This window comes from Scyliorhinus torazame, chromosome 9 (genome assembly GCF_047496885.1).
Source record: "Scyliorhinus torazame isolate Kashiwa2021f chromosome 9, sScyTor2.1, whole genome shotgun sequence".
Taxonomy (NCBI): domain Eukaryota; kingdom Metazoa; phylum Chordata; class Chondrichthyes; order Carcharhiniformes; family Scyliorhinidae; genus Scyliorhinus; species Scyliorhinus torazame.
In genome coordinates this window covers 60,384,145-60,398,813 of record NC_092715.1, presented here as the reverse complement: position 1 = coordinate 60,398,813, position 14,669 = coordinate 60,384,145, and the positions used below count along the sequence as shown (strand labels likewise).

Here is a 14,669-nt window from a genome sequence, read left to right as displayed (position 1 = left end):
GGTGCTCCGGTTTCCTCCCACAAGTCCAGAAAGATGTGCGGTTAGGTAATTTATACATTCTGAATTCTCCCGCCGTGTAACTGAACAGGCGCCGGAATGTGGCGACAAGGGTTTTTCACAGTAACTTCATTGTAGTGTTAATGTAAGCCTACTTGTGACAATAAAGATTATTATTAGTTGACTTGATCGGCGCTTCCTTCAATTCCCGTAAAACATTCACTCCTCCATCACCAGCCCACTGCGGCTGCAGTATATACCATCTACAAAATGTACTGCAGCAACTCACGAGGCTTCATCACCAGCACCTCCCAACCTCGGTCCTTCTACCACCAAGATAGATATGTTCAGTCGCTGGATAGAGCACCACCACCTTCAGGAGTTGTCTTTTGCCATCCTTTGCCCGCTCAGATTTTTCAGTCAGTTCCAGGGAATCCTGGAGCACAAATTCCCAGTGCAAAAACTTGTATATATAATTAGCAAGCCACAAACTATCCCAAAATTCCCTACCCAACAGCACTGTGTATACTACATGGACTGCAGCTATAAACCACCACATTCTCAAGGTGGGATGGGAAATAACCCTGGCCTTGCCAGCAATATCCACATACCTTGAACAAATTTTTAAAAAGGTTGAGGAAAATAATTGTGACAATTTTGCCACTTGTTCCACTTTAAGCAAATATGAAAACAGATCCAGTTAGTGCAGAATTGTCACTTTGAGTATATAGTCTGAGCATTTCCAGAGTTACCCACATCACTCAAAAGCTATGCTCAGTATGCACTGGGATGAAGAGTCTCAAGATGGGTATCACTATACCCCGGGTTTATATGTCAAGGCAGCCTGCTTGTACCCCAGCGTAAATGTCAGGGGTGAGCCTGTCGCCACATAGCTGGCTCACCCGACTTGCATAGTTTGGGTTGTGGACCTTTAATTAGCATGAGGCAGGTGTCGTGCCCACTGCCAATTCTGCAAGTAGGACAAGAGCAAGAAGATGGTGCTCAGGGACAACAAACTATGTTTAGGATTTTCTAGGGGCCAGGGATGGAGGTAGGAATGTGTGGGACATGTTGGACAAGACAAGGAAAGGAGATGGGAATGAGCAGGGGCAGGCAGAACTGTGACAAAGGACCTCCCGACTGGCACTGGTGGCCAGGCAAGAGACAACACCTGTTCTTTTACCACCACCACAACAAACTCCTTAACTGGCCAACAGCCCACAGGATTAAACCAATCTTGCTGCATGTTCAGTGCCAGGTGCACGTTGAATGCTGTGCTTTCCTTCCACCCATTGAATCAGAGCTTAATTGCCCACTTAATGGTCTCAACTGGCCCATGGGTAGACGACCCATCTAATGCCTCCCACAGCACGCAAAAAGGATCTGTACCATTGGGATGGTCTCCACCTGCCGATCTGGGGCCAAAAACATGTAGCAGTGCAGAGAGTAAAGTAAGTCAGGAACCCAATTTCTGGAACAGTAGCTAATGACAAAACTACAAGTATACCAGTTAAACCAAAAGAGAAAAATAATAAACAAGCAAATAAAGTATCAGTGCTGAGGGAGAGGTTAGCCCAATTAAGAGTTCTATGTACTAGTGCACTGAGTGCGAGAAATAAACTAAATGAGCTGCAGGCACAATGCAAATCGAAGATTATGTAGTAGCTATTACGGAGACATGGCTGCAGGATGGTCGGGACTGGGAACTAAATATACCTGGTTATAAAGTTTACATGAGGGACAAGGAAGATGGCAGAGGGGGTGGAGTAGCCTTAACTGATAATAAATACTATCACCTCAAGGGTGATGAAGGGAAAGCATCCAGTGAAGGTCATTTGGATGGAACAGAGGAACAACAAAGGATCTAAAACTGTAATGGGTGTTATTTTTGCAGTTTGGAGATGTCAAAATGTATAAATGCAGAAATCGGGCAAGTGTTTAATAAAGACAGTAGTGTGAATAAGGATTTAACAGTAATCAGTCAAATTTATTTAGCAACCTAACTGTGCACGAACATCAACGATCTGAAAGTAGTAACTCCGGGCATTGTTGTTACATTTGCAGGTGATTCAAAGATATGCAGAGAGACAGGTAGTGTTGAGGAAGCAGGGAGGCTGCAGAAGAATGTGGACAGGCTAGGAGAGTGAGCAAAGAAGTGGTAGATGGAAAATAATGTGGAAAAATGTGAAGTTATGATCTTTTTTAGGAAGAGGGGTATTGACTATTTTCTAAATGGGGAAAGGCTTCAGAAAGCTGAAGCACAAAGGAACTTGGGAGTCTTCGTCCAGGATTATCTTGTGTTAACAGTTTCAAGTGGGAAGGCAAATGCAATGTTAACATTCATTTTGAGAGGGCTAGAATAGGGATGTGCTGCTGAATCTGTACAAGGCTCTGGTCAGACCCCATTCGGAATGTTGAGAGCAGTTTTGGGCCCTGTATCCAAGGAAGGATATAATGCACTTGGATGGGGTCCAGAAGAGATTCACAAGGAGTGGTGTGGGAAAGAGGGGTTCTATTTCATGGGGCACTACCACCAGTATTGGGACAGGAGGGATCTGTACCGTTGGGATGGTCTCCACCTGAACCAACCTGGGACCAGAGTCCCAGCGGAGAGGATAAATATGGTGTTACTAGGACTTTAAACTTAGCAATTGGTGTGTGTATGTATACGTATGTGTGTGTACGTGTGTGTGTGTATGTATACGTATGTGTGTGTACGTGTGTGTGTGTATGTATACGTGTGTATGTGTACGTGTGTATGTATACGTGTGTATGTGTACGTGTGTGTATGTATGTATAAGTGTGTGTGTGTGTATGTGTGTGTGTGTGTGTATGTATACGTGTGTGTGTGTATGTATACGTGTGTGTGTATATGTGTGTGTGTACGTGTGTGTGGGGAGAGAGAGAGGTAAAACTACAAGTATAATGGATAATGGGAACCAGAACAGCCGGTCAACATGAGGATAAGGAAGAGGGGGTTAATAGAATGAACCTAACGACTATAGAGGGATAAGAAAACGTAAAACAATAAAATGTAAGGTTACTGGGGGAGTGAAAGTTGGGGATGAGGCTGAGTGTTATCAGAGACTAATGAAGGAGATCAGATTGTGAGAAAAGCGTAGTGCACAAGAAAATCCTGCAAAGGAAAGACAAATAAGTAGAATATATTTTAAAACCTTGTACCTAAATGCACACAGTATTCGGAATAAGGTCAATGAGCTGACTGCACAAATAGAGACAAATGGGTATGATAATAATAATAATTTTTATTGTCACAAGTAGTTACTGTGAAAAGCCCCTAGTCGACACATTCCGGCACCTGGTCGGGTACACGGAGGGAGAATTCAGAATACCCAAATTACCTAACAGTCCGTCTTTTGGGACTTGTGGGAGGAAACTGGAGCACTTGGAGGAAATCCACGTAGACACAGGGAGGACGTGCAGACTCCACACAGATAATGAGCCAAGCCGGGAATCAAACCTGGGACCCTGGTGCTGTGAAGCAAGGGTGCTAACCACTGTATTTGGTGGGGATCACTGAAACATGGTTGCAAGAGGACCAGGACAGGGAGTTAAATGTCCAAGGATACTCAGTATTCCGAAAGGATAGACAGGATGGAACAGGAGGTGGAGTTGCTTTATTGGTTAAAAGTGACATCAAGGCTGTATTAAGAAATGATATTGGCACTAAGGGCCAAGATGTTGAATCGATATGTGTGGAAATAAAAAACAAGGGGGAAAAACTCCCTGGTAGGAATAATTTACAGGCCCCCAAGCAATACTTCCAAAGTGGTGCATAGTATAAACCAAGAAATAATGAGGGCTCGTCAGCAGGGCACAAAGGTAATCATGGATGATTTTAACAGGCATATCGACTAGATTCATCAAATTGGCATGGGTAGCCTCGAGGGAGATTTCATAGAGTGCATGAGGGATTTTTTTAAATTATTTTTTTTTTTTTTAAAAAGAGCAATATGTAACGGAGCCAACCAGGGAGCAGGCTATTTTAGATTTAATATTATATGATGACGAAGGGTTGATAAATAGTTTGGTCATTAAGGACCTCTTGGAAGGAGTGATCGCAGCATGCTTAAATTTCAAATTCAGATTGAGCAAGAGAGAACAGAATGCCGTACTAGAGTTTTAGTGCTGGGCAGAAGTAGTTATACAGGCCTGAGGAAAGAGTTGACCCAACTAGACTGGGGACAAATAATTGTCGGGAGACCAGTTGAGCAACATTGGCTGATGTTCAAGGAGATATTAAACACCTCTGAATTAAAGTATATTTCTGAGAGGAAGAGGAATTGTAAAAAACGTTCCATGACTAAGCAAGTCAAAGAGGACACAAAGGCAAAAACTAAGCATACTGTGAAAGCTAGTGGTAAGCTGGACGATTGGGACAACTTTAGGATAGCGACTAAAAATAGAATGAAAAATGCTACGATAAACTATGAAAGGAAACTAGCAGAAAACAAACACTGATACCAACAGCTTCTATAAGGATATAAAGAGGAAGAGAATAGCTAAAGTAAATGTTGGCTGTTTACAGGACAATACTGGTGAGGTAATAATGGGGAACACAGATGGTGGAGGCACTGAACCGATATTTTGCCTCTGTCTTACACAGTACAGGATAATACATTTTTTTCCAAGAACTGCAGTTAATGCAGAGGAACTTAGCAGCCATCACTAGGGAGAAGATATAAAATAAACTAATGGGACTAAAGGCAAATAAGTCTCCGGGACCTGTAGGCCTGCAGGTAGGTACAGCAGTCTTCCTTAAAGATAGGCTTGCATTGATATTGCTACTTGTGTGACCTCAGGATATCCCAAAGGGCTTCACGGCCAATGAGGTATTACTGAAGTGTAGTGACTATGATTACATGGGAAATAAAGCTTCCATAAAGAGCAATGGATTGACAACCAGACAATCTGTTTTAATGATGTTGATTGAGGGATAATTATTGGCAAGGACAGCGGGAATAACAGCCCCACTCTTCTTCAAAATAGGGATGTTTTGCATCCAGCTTCAGAGTCGAGAGGATCTCGGTTTAATGTTGCATCCAACAGACAGCGCTTCAGGTAATGCAGCACTCCCACTGTGCTGCACGGGAAATTATACTGTGTGTTAATCCTTTATGATGTAGACACATGATTTCAGCAAGAAATTGCAGCAAATAACAAAATAACAAGCTTAAAAATAAAACCGAATGAATCAAAAGAAAAATGTCATGTAGGTATGAAAAGCGTTGCAGCAAATTTAAAAAAAATCTTTGAATTATACTTGGTTTGCACACAGCATGACCAAAAAATAGCAGGCTCAAGGAAAACATGACCAGAAATGTAAAGCAAACCTATCAAAACTTTTTTGTGACCTCCGTTGTTAGAAGTCAGAAAGGAAAAGTATTAGACGTAATCAATCATAGTTTGGCAGTATTTTGATAGAGGGGGGCAGCTACTATCAAGGCCAATCATACACTGGGATTGATCAGGAGGGCATGACATTGCAATTCAGAACAAGTTATATGAAAAGGCTCCACCTCAAAAGATAGGGACAGTGAAAATAAAACAGAAAAATGATCAGGGTGATTAAATTGTAAAGACAAGTTCAATCATAAAGATTTAACATTTTATCAAAGAACATCCTTAGGTTTTTACGCTATTACTAATGTGAAGTTTTGTAAAATGGTTAGGTTTTAAATTGTCACATTAATTTAAGGTAAAATGGAGCAATGTGGAGCCACGTGATCTGCTATGAGCTGTTCCCAACAACTGGCCTGTGTGACCGACTACCTTGGATGCTAGATGCCTAGGTCAAGTGCTGTTGAAACACATGTAGCAGGTTTAACACCCGAAAACAAAGGCAAAACAGATATTTTTCTTACCACAGACTGTGTCTCAGACATTTGGAACAGGAAGAGAGGAAAGGAGTCCAGGATAAAAAGAGACAGATAAAAAGAGACAGCACACACCAGGGAAAATACTGTTGCATGTTATCTATCAGCTAAAATGCTGATAATCTAGTTGGAAGTGGAAACCAGCAGGAAACTAAGAACTCTGAAAGATTAGTCCTGGCATGGTTTGGGGGCAATGGAAAGAAGGAATGCAGGACAGGCTGTACTGCTGGAATCAGTTGGGATTCCTTGGAAGACCGAGATGGACACTGGATGTTACAATGTGGCAAAATGGGGAGAAGCTAACCTGTTGGAAGCTGGAAGTGACTTTGGACCATTTCCTGAAAAGACTTCAATTCTGAATACAGCTTATTAATGCAGAGTACACTGATGAGCAATATATATCTTCTGTAGTTTATGTTAGGTGTCACTGAGTAATATTTAGTCGAGATTGCTTTTAGTCTGTTTGTTGCAGTGAAGGTCTTGAAATTTAAAATAGTGAAATGTGATTCCTTCAAGTCGGTCACTGGGAGTGGAAATATCTTTTTAAAAGTTATCGCTCCCTGTAGGGATTGTAACAAGAGATAGCAAAACAATGATAGAAACCTCAACCTTTAACACATTGCACTTTCATGTAGTTCTCACCTTTGACCCATCAAGGCTGATTATCCTATACACATTGCGTGTATTGTCATAGAAGTAGGACACAGTCACAGCATGTTTGCTGGTGGGAACCCAGTTCTTCTTTGTGGTAGGGTCAATCTGGAAGACATGGGCCCGCGTGCTGAAGATGGGCTGCTCCCTGAGGGGATAGAAAATAGAAATTAGACCATAAAACGGCATGTGCACAATCATGCTGGGGATGTAGAAGTCAAATAGCTCAATTTACTTCTTTTTCCATTAGAAGCAAACAAATTGAAGAAAAAAACTAATTAGCACAAGGTTTTCACAATTAGGAAATGCTAACTATGCAATCTAAAGGTTGGACAACTAAATGTACAGTCTGCTGATATTTCTCAACATCAATCCTCACTGAAGCTCAGCTGTCATCATGTAAAAATGTTTCCTTACAAAAATATGCCAACATATTGGGGAATAAAGGGAAGAATAATGAGACCAAAGAGGAAACAGTGCAGTTAAGGCATAGCTAAATGCTGCCAAAATATTTCTGCATTTCCATCTAGAAGCAACAAAAATCCTGCAACTGGCTGGCAGTTAAACCCTAGTTGGATGAAATTTCTCAATGTGGCATTTTAAGGGTTGATCTGCCAAGTGAAAATTAAATCCACAATCTGTTCACTGTCCAGGAGATCATTTATACTTAATTTGTTACACAAATGTCAATCAATGCTTTAATTCAAAAGCCATATAATAGTAACAAATGTATGGCAGCAATATAGAAAAGCTGTCATTACTGAAAACCTGAAATGAAACTCCATAAGAGGTCAGCACCTGACGAACCTACATCACAAGTTTAAGTTCTAAGATAACTATTAATATTTTGATTTCACACTCAAATGATACAAAACCTTGCAATATTAAACTGGTCAGCTATGACAATGCTGGGAAATGAAATAAATCATCGCTTCTCAGCCTTTTGGCCAAGATTGAGCATCAAGGAAGGAATGGTAAGGTGAAGGAGCCTTGGATGACAAGGGAAGTGGAGCTTCTAGTCAACAGGAAGAAGGAAGCTTACTTAAGGTTGATGAAGCAAGCATCTGGCATGGCTCTAGAGGGTTACAAGACAGCCAGGAAAGCTCAAAAATGGACTGAGCGGTATAAGGGGGCATGAAAAAGCCTTGGCGGGAAGGATTAGGGAAAACCCCAAGGCGGTCTACACTTGTGAGAAATAAGAGGATGATCAGAGTGAGAGTAGGGCCGATCAGGGATAATGGAGGGAACCTGTGCCTAGAGTCTGAAGAGGTGGGGAAGGCCCTAAATGAATATTTTGCTTTGGTATTCACTAGAGAGAGGGACCTTGTTGCTCGTGAGAACAGCGTGAACCAGGCTAAAGGCTCAAACAGGTTGATATTAAGAAGGAGGGAGGATGTGCTGGAAATTTTGAAAAGCATCAGGATAGATAAGCCCCCTGGGCCTGACGGGACATACCAAAGGTTACTACAGGAAGCGAGGGAGGAGATTGCTGTGCCATTGGCAAAGATCTTTGCGTCCTCACTCTCCACTGGAGTAGGGACAGATGATTGGAGGGAGGCGAATGTTGATCCCCTGTTCAAGAAAGTGAAAAGGGAAATCCCTGGGAATTACAGACCAGTCAGTCTTACATTTGTGGTGAGCAAAATACTGGAAAGGATTCTGAGAGATTGGATTTATGATCATTTAGAAAAACAGTTTGATTAAAGATAGGGCATTGAATTCTTTTGAGGATGTGACAAGACACATTGATGAAGGTCAGGCAGTGGATGTGTTGTATATGGATTTCAATAAGGCATTTGATAAGGTTCCCCATGGTAGGCTCATTCAGAAAGTTAAGGGGCATGGGATATAGAGAAATTTGGCATCTGGATACAGAATTCGCTGGCCGCAAGAAGACAGCGAGTGGGAGTGGATAGAAAGTATTCCACCTGTAGGTCGGTGACCAGTGGTGTCCCTTAAGGATCTGTTCTGGGACCTCTGCTCTTTGTGGTTTTTATAAATGACTTGGATGAGGAAGAGGAAGGGTGGGTTAGTAAGTTTGCCGATGATACGAAGGTAGGTGGAGTTGTACATCGTGTCAAGGGCTGTTGCAGGTCACAACAGGATGCAGAGCTGGGCTGAGAAGTGACAGATGGAGTTCAACCTTGATAAATATGAAGTGCTTCATTTTAGAAGGTCGAATTTGATTGCTGAATACAGGTTAAAGGCAGGATTCTTGGAGGTGTGGAGGAACAGAGGGATCTTGGGGTCCACATACATAGATCCCTCAAAATTGCCACCCAGGTTGAGAGGGTTGTTAAGAAGGCGTATGGTGTGTTGGCTTTCATTAACAGGGGGATCGGGTTTAAGAGCTGTGAGTTTTTGCTGCAGCTTTATAAAATCCTGGTTAGACCACACTTGGAATATGGTGTCCAGTTCTGGTCGCCTCATTATAGGAAGGATGTGGATGCTTTGGAGAGGAGATTTACCAGGATGCTGCCTGGACTGGAGGGCATGTCTTATGAAGAAAAGTTGAGGGAGCTAGGGCTTTTCTCACTGGAGCGAAGAAGGAAGAGAGGTGACTTGATAGGTGATGAGAGGCATGGATAGAGTGGATAGCCAGATACTTTTCCCCAGGGCGGAAATGGCTGCCACGAGGGGACATAATTTTAAGGCGATTGGAGGAAGGTATTGGGGAGATGTCAGAGGTAGGTTCTTTACACAGAGTGGTGGGTGCGTGGAATGCACTGCGAGGTGGTGGAGTCAGAGTCATTAGGGACATTTAAGCGACTCTTGGACAGGTTAATGGACAGCAGTAAATTGAAGAGGTGTATGTTAGGTTGAACTTAGATTAGGATAAGCGGTCAGCACAACATCGTGGGCCGAAGGGCCTGTACTGTGCTGTTCTAAGAGCAGGTGTAATGCCTTGATCTGGTATCTCTCTCTTGTCGGGATCATGAATTGGATTCAGTTAAAATTGTTTTTTGGAGTAGGCAAGGAGCGGATTAGGGGTTTGCCCTTGTTCACTCTGACCTTTGGCTTTGTAAATCTGATATAGGAATAAAATAAATAAATAAAATAAAGCAATATTAATATTCAAACTAACATACCTAGTTTATAAAGCAAGTAAAGTCACCATAGTGCCAGATGTTTGCCCTTTAGACAGAGAAATTGGATGTAAGAGGAGGTCATTTGGCTTTTCGAATTGGCACCACCATTCAATATGATCATGTAAATTCAGTATTTCATACCCGCTTTACACCTTGATCCTTTTTGCCGCAAGGACCACATCCAGCTCCCTCTTGAATATATCCAACAACCTGGCCCCAACAGCTTTCTGTGGTCGAGAATTCCACAAGTTTCCAACTCGGAGAGAAGTTCTTCCTCATCGGAGTCCTGAATGGCTTATCCCTTATTCCTAGGTGGTGAGCCCTAGTTTTGGACGTCCCCAACATTGGAACATTCTTCTTGCATCGGGCCTGTCCAGCCCCATCAAGATTTTATATGTTTCTATGAGATCACCTCTCATTCTTCTAGATTCCAGTAAGTACAAGCCCAGTCGATCCAGTCCTTCTTCATATGCCAGTCATGCCATCTCAGCAATTAATCTCTCTCCTTTTTGAAAAAAAGTGGGGTTACATTAGCTACTCTCCAATCTACTCCACTGGAACTCTTCCAGAGTCTACAGAATGCTGGAAAATGATTATTTGAGGGGAGAGCTGACTGATGGTGGTTTAACCAGAGGATCACCACACCTCAGGCGAGGGAAGAGGTTGAGAAGGTACGTCTTCATGAATAACTTCAGCTGGTATGGGAATTGAATCCACGTTGTTGGATTTGCTCTGCATCACAAACCAGCTGTCCAGTCAACGGAGCTAAACTGGCCCCCTGGTTTATACCAAATTACTGCACAACAGTATATTTGAAACTTGACTTCCTGGGATAACGAAGCTGATATTGTTATTTGAATGACTAAAAGAAAAAAAAAGAGAAATTAAGAATACGAGAGAAAGACTCCCGTCTGTTGTGGGTTATCTTTTCCTAAAAAGTAATTTTTTTGAGACAGGGAGTGGATTGGGGCTCCCTGAAAGGGGATGCCATTTCATAGTTTCCTCTTCCCTCTCCCTACTTTACAATAAAAATTAGAAAGAAAAATAAATGAATACGAGAGAAAGTTAGCCAGAAATGACTCGATGGGCCAAATGGCCTTCTTCTGCACTGTAAATTCTATGATTCTATGAAATATAAAAATAGTAAGAGATGAGGAGTCCAGTGACATTACCACTACCCCATCTCCCCCATGAGATGGCACCTGGGGTACGATGTACAGTTTGGTTTCCTTACTCAAAGGAAACAATTGCATTAGAAGCAGTTCACTCGGCTGATTCCTGGGATGAAGGGGTATTCTCGTGAGGAACGATTGAGCCTGCACCCATTGGAGTTTAGAAGAATGAGAGGTGATCGTATGGAAACATACAAGATCCAGAAGAGACTCAACAGGGTGGATGCAGAGAGGCTGTTTTTCCCCCATATGGGAGCGACTAAAACTAGGGAACTGATTTATAGAATTCTTTTCTCCAGAGCAGTGATGGCAGGGTCATTTCTGATGCTTACGGCCAAGTTAGAGAAACTATTGATTAACAAGGGAGTCAAAGGTTATAGAGGGTAGACAGAAACAGGAGTTGAGGCTTTGGTTACTGTCTGTGCAGAGTCTGCACGTTCTCCCAGTGTCTGTGTGAGTTTCCTCCCACAAGTCCCAAAAGACGTGCTTAAGAGAATTGGACATCCTGAATTCTCTGTGTACCTGAACAGGCGTCGTAGTGTGGCGACTCGGGGATTTTCACAGCAACTTCATTACAGTAATGCAAGCCCACTTGTGACACGAATAAGATTGTATAATAATAATAATCTTTATCAAATAGTGGAGCAGGCTCGAAGGGCCAAATGGGCGATTCCCTGCTCTTAATTCTTATATTTGCATGTATATGTATTCACAGCATTTTATTCTATATATGAAAACATTCCATCAGTGTTGTCACATTCTAGAATTATATTCATTCAACATTCAAAAATGATATTTTAACCTTGATTCAGCATTTTGTTTGGATACATTTCGGAATATCCATGATTCTTTCTCCCAGATTAAAAGGAAATTAAAGAACTAAATCCTGAAGATGTTACAATCACTTAGACACAGTCCATTCCAAGATACAACAACTTTCCTTCATCGATTCATTTCACGCTGAAAATTACAGCTGGTGTTTAAAAAAAAAGACTTGCGAGCAAGAGTCTGAAAATGTAAAGAGGCGCAACTTGTTCTGGAGGCATAAAAACAGTTGGTGAAAATGATCAGCTCTCTCATAAAACAAACATCAAGAATGGAAGCGAGAAGCCAATACCCATGTTGAACAATTAAACTAATGTAGCATACATGATTTCAATGAATTTTGATCAAAGCTTCTGAACGTGCTCACAAAAGCAAGTCCAGATGGGGAAATTACATTTTACAAGCTCAATTCATGTAAAAAAAAAATACATCAGAGAACTCTGAAGATACTCATCAATTAGCTTATTTTGATTTCCACACATCAGCAACATCTCCCAATTCCATTTCCCCAAGTAGGGCTTCTAAAAAATTAGTCAGTGTCATGATATCCATATTAACATATCATGGTGCAATCACACACACACACACACCTGATGGACAGGTAGACGGACCAATCAACACACACACAACATCACAGCCAATCACCAGTGAGAGCACACGCACTATAAAACAGGGAACACCACAGTTCCCGCTCATTCAACCAGGAGATAGCTCAGAGCACAGAGCTCACAGCGTGCCACTCAGACATACACTATGTGCTGAGTGCCTCTCTAAGATAGGGCTGGGTCCACAGGTTAACTGGTGAAGTACGAACCACAGCCAGAAGTTAATAGGTATTGTACAGAATAATAAAATAGAGTTGTACCATCTACAACCGTGTTGGTTCGTTTGTGTATCGGAACACCCAACACGGCAGTCAGTGGATCTGAACCGCTTGATGCTTGAAGTGGACTTTTAATATTTCAACATGAAAATGCAACACCACAAATCAGGATTTAAGCTCCTCAAGCAAAATGTTCAATTGAAAAGTCAGGCTTGTTGCGTCTACTATTTAATAATCATTCAGCTGCAGTTACTATCAAGGCACAAATTAGAAAGTATGGGTGTCATGTAACCGGGAAAAAAAGTGCATCCGGGGCAGGAGGGGTTCTTCCAGGCATTTAGAGCGCTTTGTGGGAGCTACGCCACTATCTAACGGCACTCTTGTTTTTTCTCGGGCCTCAGCAGGGAATGCCCCGCTGAGGCAGCACTCAAGTCACACTTCCTTTGATCGGGGCAACATTCTGATCTCCCGACCTGACACCAGGACCACCCCAACGTCACCTGCTTTTTTTTGGCGGGGGGGGGGGGGGGGGGGTCCTCCCACACCCCACCTCATTACAGCAGGGAACATCCTGCTAAATGGCATCCACCTAGGATCGATTCGGCAAGGCCGGCAGATCTGGTATTGGCAGAGACTGCAAGTCTGTGTCACGCCCATTATTGGTGGGATTCAGGTCGTGACATCTCAAGATGTCGTGAGGCACAACGACTGTCAGGAATACCAGAAGAGGCCTCACTATTTTTACCGGCTGCAACCTGTTCTGATTCCAGTGGGACACGGCCAGTTGATCACGCTCTATATGATTTGATAATGGGGTAGGAGGGCAGCAGGGAAACAAATAACGATAGAAACAAAATGGACAAAACCATAAACTGAAGACGCAACTTTATATTTAATGCAATAATTAACATGCATTCTGTAAAGAATTTGGGGGGGGGGGGGGAGAAAGAGAGAGAGAGAGAGAGAGAGAGAGAGAGAGAGAGAGAGAGAGAGAGAGAAAAAGAAAGTTACATCCATTCCTCACTGCTCACAACCAGATCCATGCTCTTCACTGGAGGGTGGAGTGCAAGTTGTACGAGAATTCTAATTTACTATACAGCAAGGAATTATGGTGATCTACAAATATGACTCTGGATTCCAAAAGTTGAACTCTTCAGTTTTAATGCTGCTGGTAACAGCCTCATGTGTTAAGGGACGTGGATATCTTTCAATATTGATTAGATGCAATTTAATGAAGCAATCTTGCTTGCTTGCACACTATATCTTAGATCAGCATTTTTCCAAGTGTGGGTGGCAACTCACGGGTTCGGTCACAGGATGGTGTAAAATGATCACCGAAGATCACCTGACCGTCTTTCCCTGGTTTCTTGCTGGCTAAATTCTCACTGCAGCATAGAGTGTGAGACCATATGAGGCTGATGTAGAAGCCAGTGCTGTGGACTTTATAGCCTCCCTGGGCCACAATGTAGTTGGGGGGAGTTTGCAGTAGAAAACCTGCAAAATCCTCTGTGTGGCATTTCCTGCTACTGGATCTGTATTACTTCAGAGCTCAGTTTGTCACCGACAAACCCGGTGCGCCCTTTATCGTTCTCGCAGTTGAGGTACGGCCTCCTCCACCCCTACAAGCCCCCATGTCCACTCCCTCCACTTCAGTATTGCCGCTCCACACCAATTGCTCTTGTCGTTCAAGAATGCTCATTTTCTTTCTTCACTTCCCCTGCCGCTATCCACCCTCTTTTTCCCAAGCATCATCATTGTTTTGTGGCTACATGGGCTTGGTCAGCTGAATTGGTTCCTGTACCACAAGGACTTTTGTATCTACCTTGATCAAGTCTTCAATTGTATACCAAGGATGACTTAGCCGGCGACTAAATTACATTCATGTCTACAAGAGCCAGTAAAATGTTGCATGTGTATGGAATACGTCTACAAGGTTTTGCATACTGGTTAGCTGAGTCTGTTCAGCAAAGCATGATTTCAGTCCGTTACATATTTACCTGGGAAACTGCACTGACAGGCAACATTCTGTCTGACCAAGTGCTTTTGGTTCAGCAATCGGAGCTCCTGTTTCTGAAGTGGAAATTTGGAATAAAAATTTCCTATCCAGGTAGTTGGGTTTGAAAGAGTGAACATGATGTTGTTGAAATTGTGCAATATAAAGCGCCTGTTAATCCTTGAGCAAGGTGTCAGGGTAGACTTGGCCGTAGCTGAAACA

General features: G+C 42.6%; 1 protein-coding gene across 1 annotated transcript in view; it reads right to left on the bottom strand.

The window, feature by feature from the left end:
• homer1b (homer scaffold protein 1b) overlaps positions 1-14,669 on the bottom strand; it is a 141,721-nt gene that overhangs the window by 84,891 nt on the left and 42,161 nt on the right. The window contains exon 2 of the mRNA XM_072515987.1: positions 6,537-6,693. Coding sequence (XP_072372088.1) covers positions 6,537-6,693 — 157 coding nt within the window. The remainder of the gene's footprint in view (positions 1-6,536; positions 6,694-14,669) is intronic.